This window comes from Lampetra fluviatilis, chromosome 3 (assembly GCF_964198595.1).
Source record: "Lampetra fluviatilis chromosome 3, kcLamFluv1.1, whole genome shotgun sequence".
NCBI classification, from domain to species: domain Eukaryota; kingdom Metazoa; phylum Chordata; class Hyperoartia; order Petromyzontiformes; family Petromyzontidae; genus Lampetra; species Lampetra fluviatilis.
Window position 1 is genome coordinate 34,351,805 of NC_136277.1, and position 14,207 is coordinate 34,366,011.

Sequence of the window (14,207 nt, forward strand, 5' to 3'; positions counted from 1 at the left end):
GTGCAGAGAAGTGCAATGGCACACCATCAGTGGAAGGTGCTATCTGGGCTTCACCTAGTTGGACTAAGCCTTAAATAAGTACGTGGTGGTATTTGTGTTCATCAGACTCAAAACATTTATTTTCTCTGCGGCTCCTCGCAGCAGAGACATTTCTCAGTGGCATCCGTGCTTCCTTCTCAGATGTTTGCTGAATGTGGCCACACGTTACAAATCTTGATTTCATTGATTGATCAGCCCTCGGGACACGAAGGCACCCCATATACCGTGCCATCCTTAGTAGGTGCTCGCTTACAGTACTCGATGCTTCAGTCTATAATGCTATATGGTGAGGGCCCTTAGGTATTTGTGACAGTGTCCTCTACCTGAAAGTACTGTATTCAGGTCGGTCCACATGTTGTTGGTCACCTGGACCCTTGCAGGAGCTAAACCTAGCAGGTCTGCGGCACATGCCGGAGTTTTTGCCTCGAGGGTGATTGGGTACGTTTGTACCGAGTGTTTGAACAGAAAACCGGTAGGAAGCCGGGGTGGGCGTGTGCGTTGGCTGCCAGGAAAGGCGAAAGAAAAAGAGGAGATTGAATCAGCGCTCGTTCACTTGCTATACAATGCAGTATTATTTTGGAAGCGTAGGGTACACATGCTGTAATATGGGTGCAGCTACGGCGCTCAAAATAAAATAACTAGGCTGGCAATAATGCAGATTAAGATGAGATTAAGAGGTAAAGATTTCAATTTGTCGTAACCGCAAAGCATTTAGGTTGAGGCTCTGCAGCCCATCTGAGGTCTGTTGATGTAATACTTTTATGGTGCAAGTGACAATGTCAACGTCAGCCTAGTATAAGTGAAGGGAATTCCTTTGCATCCAGGTCACCCTCCCGTCCGTCATTCAAATCGCAGTGCGCATGAAATGCCATTGTTTTATGATTCCCCCCCTCCCCCCCCAAAAAAACATTCTAATCATCCAATTTCTGCCCACTGCTGGTTGAAGACATCTCCCTGTGTTGACATCGTTGCCTGCCTGCACCAGTAGTTGAGCCACACATCCTGTGGTTCTGTCCCCAGCCCCACTTTGGTCATCTGCCGAGCGTGGATTTCTCTTTTCTCTCCGCGGGCACCGTCAAACCCGTTGTAGTCCTCCACCGGTCGGCACGCCTTCCAGTCACTTGTATACACACTGTACGAATACAACTCCCAAGCAGGAGACAGGTGAGATGTCAGCAGTCATCGCGGTTGCGAATGCCGGGAAGCCGCGTGTCACTTGGCCGTGGTTTTAGCCGGGAGATCCTCAATCAGTCGGTCGGTGTGACTTTAAGTAAAATAAGGAGAGGGCCCTCAGAGGCCGCAGGGGCACGTGGGGGATTTTCTCACCGCTATCCCGAGGGAACTCCCAGCCTGTACACTTGCTCAGGAAGTGGCTGTTTGGTTTTGTGCCGCTGTAATTGTGGAAGATATACAGTTTGCTGACCTATGGAGAGACTCTAGAAGGTCATGGTAACGATGTAAACACACCTTAATTGATCAAAAAGTGTAAGTAATTGAGAGCAATTTACAAATTAAATAAACTGCATTTTAATACTCGATAGTTATTGCTCTCTAGTTCTAATAATATTGGATGATTAAAGTGTATGTGTAAATATAATTTAAAAAAATGTAGCTATAGATATGATTACTATGACTTATATTTTGATGAGCAAAATAACAATAACTGTCGTTAACCTCTGTCGCAGTGAGGTTTTAATGTAATTGTAAATTAAAACGACAATAAATCAAACTCTCAAAACGCTACCCGTTTCCAAGCGGATGAAGACCGTTTGTTGCCGGTGTCGTCGTGGAGTTTTGCAATCGGAGGCTCGCGCCGAACGTCGGCGCCTCCCTTTGAGACGATGGATCCCGTGCCGCAACGACACCACGGGGTGCGGAGAGAGGGCTTCCACCGGCGCTTTAGGGTGGTCGCTAGACATAGGTGCTGCCCCAGTGTTTGAGTAGCGAGACAGGTACTGCCAAATTACTTTACGACGCTGGCAATGTTCTACTGTCTTAAGTACAGTTAATGGCCCCTTTGTGTTGGTGCGAATCGTCCAGTGACCCCCCCACGCCGCCGAAGTAACTTGGAGACCTGGTGCCTGCTTTCCTGTGACTCGTTGAGCCCTGCAGACTCCCACCGCAGGAATGGACACTTGTGCACGCGAGCTGCTGGGAGCAAATTTTTTTGTCGTGGCGATGATCCAGCAATAAATCTTCTAAAGCTTCATTAAGAAGAGCGAATGAATGAAACCTTTTGTCCATGGCCAGGTGAGAGGCTGCGGAGACAGCGAGCGTATCTTTCATAAGACGGGACCTGGCGTGGCGAACAGGGTTCACGGCAGGGTGCAGAATGCAACAAGGGCAGGATTGTGCAAAATTCAGAGAAACAAAGAGTTTGGCTTCCCTCTAGGGAATCTAATAACAATAACAGACGTTTAAATGGAAATAATACCTTTAAAATGTGTACGTAAATAAATAAAAAAAGTTCAGGACCCGGTTCTGAGTCATTTCTGGTTTTTATTAATTGTGTTGCGGCGTTAGCATTGTACGTACGTGGCGCATTCAGCCGAAGGAAGTTATTTTAGCCGTTTGTCGCTGCCGATTTTTGTTCATGGCTCAAGCAGCTTGGCTTGTATTCATCCAGAAGCGGAGTTCACCGGCAAGAACGTTGCTCTACAGCTAGCCTGTGGCACGCGCGGAAAATTGACGAATTGTTTCAGCGGGGGAAGAGCGAGAGAGCGGTGCCATTTCCTGCGATACCATTGATCCAAATTTCAGCACTGCCTGCCCCGCGCGACTCCACGAGACTCCACGAGACCACTCACCAGCTGCTTGCTTATCGCTCTGATGAGTCGGCATCGATCAGTAAACACGCTCGCTGTGCCGACTGTAAGAAGACGGTGGAAGGGAGAATTAAATTGGAGGTGAGGACGGCGGTGCCAGTGCCGTACGCGACGCTATGGAAACCGCCCGACCTGGGCTGCCTCGACTCGCTGCGCACCGCTCCGCTTTACGGCGCGGCCGGCGCCACTCGCGTGCTGTCGTTACGAGCCCGGGGGGAGCCCGGGGGGAGCCCGGGGGGAGTCCGGGGGGAGCCCGGGGGTACTGGGGAGGAGCCTCGCTCTTTTATTGCACAGCAGCCCTTGGGAATTCCCGTGCACGTTTCGACTTTCGAATTCAAGATGAAATTTTAAAAAATGTAGAGACTTGCCGCGTGGCAGGTAGCCTGCGAGGCCTCCTAGTTTATTTGAATTGGCAGGTTTTTAAAAAATTCCCGTGTAGCTGGCAGGGCCCACTCGTCGTGCGCGAGCTCGGCTCGCCGCCTACACCGGGGGAGTGACGCCGCTCCAGGTACCGCCGCGGCATTGAGGATCAATGCGATGTCGTAGGAAAAAAAAAGCTGACGTGGATTTTGACAGCCCTGCCTTCATCGGCACTCGCCCCACATTCCGGCTGTGACCGGAACATGCTGTGTAATTGGACACAGCGCTGCAGAACGGAGCCATGTGAAAGTTGGGTTTCCTGGCTAATTATCGAATAAAAAACAAACAACAACAGCAACAACAACAATCACAGCAGCGTAGCGGCCTGCAGCACGGGTAGTACACACGCACGTATTCGCTCTGCATTTCCCACTCATCTCCCTCGCAAAAGAGGAAAATTGGCACTCGCCAATTGTTTTCAATTAAAGAAAACGATATTTGCGTTTTTGTATGCGATACAGTGCATACAAACTCAATGTGCCCTTGCACGAGAGAGCTTAGGATAATGCCCATCTCCACTGGCAGTCGAGAGTCACGCAGAAAAATTCCACATTCCTACGACGTGAGGCAGTCTATAGCATAACTGCTGTTGGCTTCCCGCAGTGGTGCCACTCGGTTTGTTCGTGAACCAATAATTGCATGTAACTCCTGGTTTTCACATGTTTTAAATCAACAAGACACACTTACTCGTTATGTATACTAGAATGCAACATTGAACAAAAAAACATCGTTGCTAATTAACAAAATCAATCATGTGGAGAGCAGCAGCGTTCTTTTCGCGGCGTGCTTCGCACACACACTCACCTCGCTGTTTTCTTTACTCTCAAAGCAAGGGAGATAAAGTGGTGAGGCCACACTGAAGCCTTTGACGCGATGTTTTTTTATCCGAGTCCCGCGTCCCGGCACTCGGAGTAATTCTAACGCCAACCAAGTAAACGAGAGGGTGCGGCGGGAGAAGTCGTTGATGAAGAGGCAGGCGGCGGTCGTCACTTTCCCTTGAAGCGCCGTGACCTTGAGGGGCAGTTTGGATGGAGGGCGGGGGTGGGTTCCACAATTGTGATGAATTATTTTCACGCCGGTCGTGTTAAGCTCACTGCCGTGCAACGCTCCGAGCGATCCCTATTTTGCTCAGAGCTTGCCGCCTTGCTTCGAGCATCACGTCGCAGCGTGCCCGTCACTTGTCAACTGCGTCTGCGCTTTGCTGGCTGCCGAGGTCAAAGACGTCTGTCTGCGCGTCTCGCCGTCTGGATTGTCCAATGCAATTGTTACCGAGCGGTACAAAAATGCACGCCGATTTGTTGCCGTTTAAGCTTCGCCACGCGGGCACAGGCCGAGCATCTCGAGCGGTTATATGTTCTTATCCCCAGCACCGTTCTCGTCGCGATCATTGCACGCGGTAAATAAGGGACCCCCTTCCGAGGCCGCCTTAAAAACACCCTTTGCCGTCTTCTCCCGTACGTAGCCCCCCCCCCCCTGCGCCCCCGGCGCCCCCCGCGCCGTGGCCCTGACTGTCGGCCTTCACGTGTTGCTGCGTTTTATTGCACCCATTGCCGGTTGCCCTCTCGGCAGCTTCGAGTGTGTGTGGGTCACCGCCAAGAGGGTCACAAAGTCCTGGCGGGTCGTAAAGTCAGAAGGAAGTCTCTCGACATCAAACGGGAGCGCAGTTCGGTGGTCATGACCGCCGTGCTGCGCGTGGAGATGTCGGCGCATTTGTTCCTGCACCTTTGACATCGGTCCCAGAAACACCTCCACGCATTGGGTCAGGTGACTCATCCACAAGTGATGGGAGGCGCACAGTACGACATTCAATGAGCACAAGAGCCAACGAAATGTATAATCGGACTCGGAATCAGAAGCCTTATTTATTCCTGGAGGAATCCGATGAGCTACGAAGCTCTTTGTTTACAGATGTCCAGTGGAGGCGGGTCAGCAAGTTACAATTTGCTTTAACTTAATCCTCCCACTTCTCACTCAGAAAAAGGTCAAGTTATATATATAGACATTTTTGCATCATGTCGAATGACAATTTTTGATATATATCATGACGCTTCAAACTCCTCTCATATGTAGCAAAATTTCTGCGATGATAAAAATCCCAAGGCAGAATCTGTGGCCAGGAATAAAGTTGTGCGACGACGGTGCCGCTCTGCGAGAGTCGCGCAGCGAGCGAGAGGAATTTGTGCCCCACGGTGAATACCGAGGCAGGAAAGGGACTCGGCAGTAAAAGCAGCAGCAGCAGCGCTCACATTGCACGCCATCGGCCCTTCTCATGTCAAGTTGCCGAGATCCCCCCCCCCCCCCATTAAATCTTCAGCCTAAGTTTCGTTTGATACCTGACACGTATCAGAGTAATTAACTAATTGTAAATTTCACAAAATAGTTCCGGTAAAATAAAAAAAAATCATTGTGGTGCTCCTGCCCGGTCAACCTGTTCCGTGGCTTTTAGCGGCGATTGCCACAGGCAGCGAGGGCGGCACCGGCTTCGGAGCGACGGGCGGCTGCCACCGCCACCGCCGTCTCCACCCAACGTGGCCGGCTGCCACCACCATTTCCTCCAGTGAAGGCAGAAGAAGGAGCGCGTGCTTGCGCGCTCGCCTTTGACGGGGAGTCCGGGCGCGGCGCCAGCAGCCCCCATGACGGTGTCAATCCTCGAGGCCCACGCTCTCATCGGCTAATCCTCGCGCGGCGTCCCCGGCTGCTCGCGCCGCTCCGTGGGCCCGCCGCGCTAGTGGCCGTAACTCCCGAACGTGTCGCTTACGAGCGACCCGTGCTCGATCGAGACGCGGACAAATCGGCCTCCGCGTCCGGTTTTTCCTGGGTGGCGCGCCGACTATGAGCGATGAACGCGACGACAAGTGCGGCGGCGCACGCTTGCTGGTGGTGCGGCCGCTCGCTTTCCCACCGCATGCGCTCGTGTGACCCCTCTGTCACGCCGCGCCCTCTCAATCCCTCGGGTGTGCGCCGTGTCCTTTTACAACTCAGTCTGGTGTCTGCTTTGTTGGCCAAACCACAATGCGACTGTTGCTGTTAAAACAGCCGGCTGTTTATGGGGCGCAAAAGCTGCGTTCTCTGAAAAGTACAAACGCGGTTTAACGATTTAATTACGAGCACGTTTGCAATGCATTCCTAGGCCTGGCGGTTGTTGCGTCTTACTCACTGACCTTGCATTTCTGTTGTCATTCCACAGTCCCAGAAATCCTGGATTGAACAAAATTTCAGCAGGAGAGAATGCTGTTACATCATCCCCAGCTCCAAAGATCCGCACAGGTAAGGGTTGACCGTGTAAGCACAGATACATACAAACTTCGCAAACACTGATTGTGTCGGCCGTCTGGCTGAAATACTGTTATTCATAGCGTTGTAATTGTGCGATCCATCGCAAGCCAGGTCTGTGGAAAGCAGACACTTTGGCTGATAATTTGGCTGTTTGTTTTCAGCACTCATCTATCAATGCTCGGCTGTGGAGTCTTATTTAAAACACTGCAAGGTTTTAAGTTTGATCAGCATGGCAGTGTTTCAAAATGACATCACTGCACAGCAGCAGTTCTGCGATTAATAATTCAAAGGCTTGGGAGCCGCGGTGTCGGCTGGGGGAGGCCGTGCGTTGATGTGCGGCTCGTTAGAATCGCCCGATTTGTCATCACATGATTGCGACCCACCCAGGGTGGCTCGCGCACCCACGCTGTCACGCATGCTCTCACGCACGTACGCACACACGCTCGCTCGCTCTCACGCACACTTGCTCTCACGCTCGCTCTCACGAACGCTCACTCTCACGCATGCTCACTCTCATGCACGCTCGCACGTTCTCACGCGCGCTCTCACGTACACACGCTCTCACGCACGCTCGCTCTCACACACGCACGTTTTCACTTACACTTTCACGCACGCTCTCACGCTCTCTCACAGATTTGGAACGACAGCTGCTGTAGTTTTGTTCCACCGTGGGGCTCCGCATCACGTGAACATTATTTGTTCACACGAGCGTGATGGTACGGGAAAAACGCCCACTCGTCGACGGAACGCTCAATCAACGTGTATTGCTTGTATCTTGATTAAATCAAGCATCTGCTCAGAACCGTCGATCGTCTTATTTAAAACATGTACAATTTAGTTCATGTTACCAAAGGGCATCTGTTCAGAACAAACTCCCACTCATCGAGGGTGCAGCGTGTCATACACTGCGTGCGTTCTGAGCAAGAGGAAGTTTACTCACACCGTTGCGCTATTGTAAAAGCAGCTTTTGGGCACAGTTCAAATATCTGCTGCTCGTGCGCGATACATCCTTGAGGGTTATCATTTAAACTATAAATGTGGCCCCCTCCCTGCATTGTGGATTGAGCATTCAAGTTCTATTCATTTCCCTTAGGCTCAAAAGTTTTCTGACAGGATTCGATTGCAGATTAGCCCGCGTTCTCATTTCGATTGTCTGTAAAGTATCACGTGACTTGAGGTTTGTCGTTTCACAGATGTCTTCCAGGATGTCAGATTTGTCAGCAGCTTATCAGGTAAGACTTTTTTTTGTTTATGTCAATACCAAGCTATTTAACAAGAAGTCATGAATTGTGACTTCTTCTTCATTTTTAAGCAAGCATTAGGGGTGCTACTATCTACTCCTCGGCCATTGATAGAATGTCCACATTCTCATGACAGGTTCCAGTTTTTCCATGTTATTACCACTCTTGACTGCCCACAAAGTGGTGCTAAAAAAATTAATTGACCTTGGAGATATGACGATGATGATGGCTTGTGTCAACCTGCTCACCAGCATTTGAAATCCCCGACCTTCTGAATGTGGGTCAGGTGCTCTACCACCTAGCCCAGTATTACCCGTGAATAATAGCAGTAGTCATATTAGATCAACTATCCTGACACCAAAGTTCCCAAATGTATGCATGTATGTATGTTGAACTTCCTTCGCACCGTACATAACCAACCGTGCTAATCGGAGGAAGGATTGAATTAGAATTGGGAGTGAATTGAAGTCGAAGTGCCTGTTGTCTTTGGCAGTGTGATGACGTTCATTCGGCAGTCATTCCTGGGTAGCGTATTATTATTAACCCGGTATGTGCATCTGCACGGCAGCGATCCTTGTTACCGGCCAGCAGAACGGCCCAAAACATCCGTAATGCGAGCGTTTAGATGCACGCGTGCACACACTTTCCCCGGGGAGGGCTCACGTTTCACACGGGCATTGTGACCCACAGCGGACTTGGTCATGGTCTCGCTACACGGGAGCCCCACTGATACGGATCGCTCGTCCCGTTAGGCAGCCTCCACTTGGTGTCTCCTGAAGAGTGTCGGCCAATTCCACCGAATCGCAATAACCTAAACAAAACCAAGGAATCATTATACAAACACGTATGTTGTATTTCGTATGTTCAGCTGTCTCCTTGTGCAAGATACGTCGGGTCTGATTTATATGATTGATGGAGCAGAGATTTGTTGTAAAAATTGGTTAAAGGACTGCTACTTTCTAATCGTTTGGCCCCTTTTCCACTGAAAGTCACTGAAAATCAGTGGAAAAGTGGTTTCCACGAAAACATTATTGGGCTCTGACCTGGCTTGGAGTAACGACACATGTTTAGTTTCTATGTTTATTTAGTGAATATATTGCTCACGTAGTTACTCTAATTGTAACAGCTGTGAGTGTATTAATTAATCCATCGCCTTAAATGTTCAATTGTGTAAACTCTTCAGGACTCTCTGACAATTATTGACAGAGTCTCTCTCTTCTTGACTGAAATCTGTGAAGCAATCGGTACGTAAATAAAGAAATCAATTATCTATTGATGAACGCCACTGAACGCCACTGATCCATCATCACGCATCAGTCGAGGCTGTGGGGGTGTGTGTCGTTGTGCTTGCCAGTGCTGTAGGTGAGGAGCGGTAGTGCCATAGATAGCGCACTGCGCTACAAATATCTGAACCGGTCCTCGGGCATCAAATGAATGGCGTGGTGCTGGCCACCCACGCTCCCCTCGTGTGCCGTGCCAGCCTTAATAGGGGCTCGTGAACACCATTTTCTCCAGCAGTCTGTTGAAGGCTATATGGGTGGCCTTTGTATAAATAATATTATTTTTTGTGGTGGTGGTGGCACAGGTGCTGCTGTGGGAGGCTGGTGGGCCAGCACGAAGGCCCGGCGCCAGGCCTCTCGCCGGCGTCGTCGCGAGCGGGGCTCACCATGGGCGTGGGCGAGTCCGGCGCCGACCCGCAGGGCAGCTGGAACGTGGAGCGGCACACGCGCTGCTCCCCCACGGACGCGTACGGCATCATCGAGTTCCAGGGTGGAGCGCACACCTACCGCTCCAAGGTCAGGGGCCCCGTGGCTGGCGGCGGACACCTCCTGCACCTTCTCTTCGTCTCCACCATCACCTCCTCTTCCTTTACCTCCTGTTTCTCCACTCCCTGCACCTTCTCCACTTCCTTCTACCTAGATCTAAGCGATAGGGGTGTGGCCTGTCCTGTGAACTCTCCCGTCGCCGCGTCTTTGACACACGGCCTCAAATACACTGGTTACACCATCGCAGTGTAGAGTGATAAATGTTCTCATGCATTGTTATTGCATTGATACTCTGCCTATATATAATTATTTACTTTTTGAGTTATGACTTGTACTGAATGTGGCTGCAAAGGTGACTGGGTTCACAGCTATTTTCTGGCTCAAGGATGATGACTGCAGAAAGAAATATCGGCAAATAACGAACTGGTAATATGTCTTAAAATATATTTTCATGCCGGCATCCTGGATCTCCAGATGCTGAAGTAATTAAAAGTGAGATCCTGTTACAGTATTTCATAAACCCTCAGCCACCTTGCCCTCCTGTGCCCTCCTGTGCCCTGCTGCTACCGTAGAATTCCACTCGGCGCGGAAAATGTGCTTTCTATAATACAAGTGACATGCGGGGCCACCTGCCACGCGATGCAGGTGGTTGCTTCACTGAGTTTCGGAATCATTTCCTGTTACCTGCGGGTGCCGGGAGTGTTTATCGTACCGAACCTCGGTGCGTGCGGGCGGGCCATCGACGTGCCGCCTTTATCGCCGATGGCTTTCGCCGCGTGGACGCGAAACCCGCTTCCCGCCGCAGCCAGGAGCCCTAAAGAGCTTTAATTTCACTAAGCAACGGCTCCCGCCGCATTCCTCTCTGGCCCTCTGTGGATTTTCGTCTGGACGATTGCGTGCGCTTAAAACCCGGGTAGCATCGCCCTCTGTTCCACCGCGTCATTTACCATTCACTTGTTCTGTGAGCATCGTAGTGCCAGAGGCTTGCAGTGATGTATACAGCCACTTTGAACGCACCACACCGTTTCCACGACAATGCAATAGTGCTCGTTCCGTAGGCATATACGTGCGCATGGCTGGGCATGTAGGTAGGTGAACAGCTAGTTATCCAGGTAGGTTGATGGACAAGTGAGCGGTTATACTTTGTTTAATCCACGTGAGAGCTCATTGAGGCAACATGTCTCTCCTGCAGTAAAGGTTTGGCAAGAACACCAATGGACAGATTGATTTAAATTACATGTAATGTTTGCGGCAGTTGAGCAATTGCAGCGAATATCTGCAGATAATACGACAACATGTATTGTAAATGAACAAACAAATTGCAATTGCCAAGCGATGAAACACTTAAAAATATAATAATATTAATTAATGTTCACGTCCCCTCACCATTGGCGCAACTCTGCATGTGCCGCGGTTTTGGCCCAGGGCACGGTGACCGGCAGTGTTGGGGCGGTTCTACCTGAGGCCACAGCTGTGCTTGCTATGGTCACACGGCACTGGATTTTGTTGTGGCCACTGCGTTTGGCTTGGATGTGATCTATGTCGTTGTGGCATGTCGCCATAGACGCTGCTTTGTGTGGTCTGCTGCATCGTGCAGTGAGGTGGTGGTGGTGGCTAGACGACAGTAAATCATGGATTCTCTTTGTGGAGCTTTGAGCGCTACCCCTCATTCTTCAATCCTGTGGTGTCCCGCCATGTAGCAAATATTAATTCGTGGAATTGGCAAACCTTCTAATGCAGGACCATCCTGAAATAAGTTTTAATCCTCGTGAAGCTTTCCAGGGTTATAAAAAGAGCATTGTTGTAGTCTGATTATTATTATTGTTGTTAATTTTGTATTATGCATCGTTGTGGTTGCAGCATTGTACACCGATATTTTTGTTAGTGGTGTGGCTACTTCGTTATTCACATCTTTGCTATCTACGCTGCAGCGGCAGGACACACGAGACACAGTGTGCTATGCCATGCGCTGTGCCGTGCGCTGTTGTGCCGGAGGTGTAAATTTCGGCGTTGCGACTGGGAGCGGTTGCAGCGGCTCGTGCCGGGTGGACAGCCAGGGGACGCCGACGCGGTTGTACATTAAGCTGCGGCGATGACGCCGCCGCGGTCGATGGAACGCGGCAAAGTTAAACATTGCTGCGGTCGTGGCGAGGTTCCCACGCACTGGGCGTTTCAATTGGTGTGCAGTTGTTCAATTCGTCACATTTATTGTTATACCATGTTAACAGTAATAATAAAATGTTAAGTGTAAATATAGTTATCCCCTCATACCGTGGAAGTTGGATACATTATTGCAATATTATTAACCTCATCAATATGTCCTTGTTGTGTGTGTATATTGATCCCTGCCACAGCAATGTGGAATTTTCTCCACCAGAAGTGAGTCGCTCTGCTCACTTTCCCGAGTGTGAGGGTGGTGGTGGCGGGGGTTGAGCACCATAAGTGAATATACGCGCACTGTAAATGTAATCTGGTAACCTTATTTATATATTTACCCATTTAGGTATGCGCTTATAATTCCAGGCACCCTCGAATTAGCTGCTTAAGTCATCCGCACGGCCGGTTGCCGTGCGGGAGCAGCCTCGTAGCCGCGAGCCGCGTTTCCAGCCACGCTCGTCAACGCGCGCCGGAGACGCACGCGGGGGGCCTTTGGTGCCCGTGGGGGCGACAGTGCGGGTGCTGAGTTTGTTGCCACAGAGCGCTGTCCCCCATGTCATTGGGTGTAGCGTCGGCAATGCACAACTCTTGGCATTCATTTGTCGCGGTAGTTACTTCGACTCGTTGTAAACTGTGTGCCCTAAAGCACGTCGCCGGTTCATGCAAATAGTCATGCAAATGTGGGTTTTGGAGGATGCACATTTATACCTGTGCTGTATCAGAAAGATAACGAAGATGATTGTGATGATACAGTGCTTTGGTGGTTTTGGTGGATTACATAAGCATTGTTATGTGGGAGACAAATCCAACCAGCTGGGCTTCGAGGTGACAGTCTTATGGCAGTAGATTAAGTAGGCTGCGAGCCCACCTGTCATTTTAAGTTTCTCGTACACACAAATGTCTTAGCTACATTTGATTGGCCAAATATTGCAATCGGGACCCAACTGATAAGTCCTGAGACGTTGTGAGAATTTCCAGGACAAATGAGGAACGTTATTATAATTTGATTCATGTTATCTTTCAGCCCCCTTTCATCTTCAGTTCCCTCATATTTTCTGCTCAAATGCACTGCTGACGTGGGGCGGCACATATTCGGCACACTAACGCGGACACCAGAGTGACGACGTCGCATCACGCTTCCTGCTCGCAGCTAACATCGGTGGCGAGCGGCATCTTTTACAGTCCCTTCACCAACCCGCATTGACCAGCATGTCCAAGTATAGTCAAACAACCCACGTGACTGACTCGGCATGGTCAAGCCTGTGTCCAGCAGTGGATTGACAGAGGGCTCATTATTATTCTTACTATAATCGCATACTAATGTATAAAAAAAACTGTTTCAGGAAGGCTTCATGAGAGAAACTCCCCTACTTCCCACATGCCCTCTGATGGCAAGCACGTGCACAACAGGTTGGCTGCTGGCCATAGGCATGGAAAAGCACTTAAACGCGACATCTCTTCTGTTATTGTATCCTGACGTGGATCATCTGAGATTCCGTCGCAGCACGCACGCACACACGCACGCACGTGACGTCTTCCGCTCTGGGCTGCCGGCGGCAACAAGCGACTGCAGAGACCGTCGGCTCGTGTTGAGCAAGCGAGCGAGCGTCGTGCCCTTCTCGTCGAAGCTGTCGCAAGCGTGACCCCTAACGCCGCGTCCACCCCTCCCGTGTCGCCCTCGCCCGTGCCGCAGTACGCGCGCGTCTCCTACGACAGCCGCCCCGACCTGTTGCTGCAGCTCATGGTGAAGGAGTGGCAGATGGAGCTGCCCCGGCTGCTCATCTCAGTCCACGGAGGCCTGCAGAACTTCGAGCTGCACCCCAAACTCAAGCAGGTCTTCAGCAAAGGCCTCATCAAAGCCGCCCTCACCACCGGCGCCTGGATCTTCACCGGAGGGGTCAATACCGGTGAGGGATCGCGTGCCACGGTGACTCCGCGAGAACCGAGCTCTTCTGAATGGAAACAAATTATCTGTTGATGGAAAAAAAAAGTTACATTTGTGAAGTCTAAATTGTTCGTGTACAAAAAAAAACCTCGCCGTATTCGTCGTAAACACCGACTTAGAGCAGAAATATATATAATCATAATCGGCTGACGTTTCGAACAATGCCCCTTCAGAGCCGACCCCTCCTCTGCCCTGCAGGGCGCGGTGATTTGTTCCACCTGTGCACCACTGCCAGCGAGGTTTCTGCCCGTCAGCATGTCGACAGCATTTCTGCTGTCATTTCCTAGAACGTTATCCTGTCAAACATATCTTGTTTGTGTTATGGGGCAGTGTTAATGACTGTCGTGAAGAAATAAAAAAGTTGGATGCAAGCTTGTGAACAGGCAGGACTGTGACCAGTGTCAGGTGATGCTGCTTTGATGAAGGGCGGCAGTGCTTGGATGTCCTGATTGGTCCGATTCGAGCCTTCGCTTGATCGCCTCGAGGGCAGATGTGGGTGCTGGGGTGCACCGTGGGGGCTCCGTGGGGGCTCCGTGGC

At 50.6% G+C, this 14,207-nt stretch overlaps 1 protein-coding gene across 5 annotated transcripts in view; it reads left to right on the plus strand.

Annotated features, from left to right (window-relative positions):
* The window catches only part of LOC144931060 (transient receptor potential cation channel subfamily M member 7-like), a 56,769-nt gene that overhangs the window by 5,324 nt on the left and 37,238 nt on the right, over nucleotides 1-14,207 (plus strand). For 4 of the 5 annotated variants that reach the window (XM_078854965.1, XM_078854967.1, XM_078854968.1 and 1 more), the window contains exons 2-5: nucleotides 6,472-6,551; nucleotides 7,754-7,792; nucleotides 9,387-9,597; nucleotides 13,418-13,631. In XM_078854965.1, the coding sequence (XP_078711091.1) occupies nucleotides 6,472-6,551; nucleotides 7,754-7,792; nucleotides 9,387-9,597; nucleotides 13,418-13,631 (544 nt within the window). The remainder of the gene's footprint in view (nucleotides 1-6,471; nucleotides 6,552-7,753; nucleotides 7,793-9,386; nucleotides 9,598-13,417; nucleotides 13,632-14,207) is intronic. The other variant, XM_078854966.1, reaches the window with a different exon arrangement.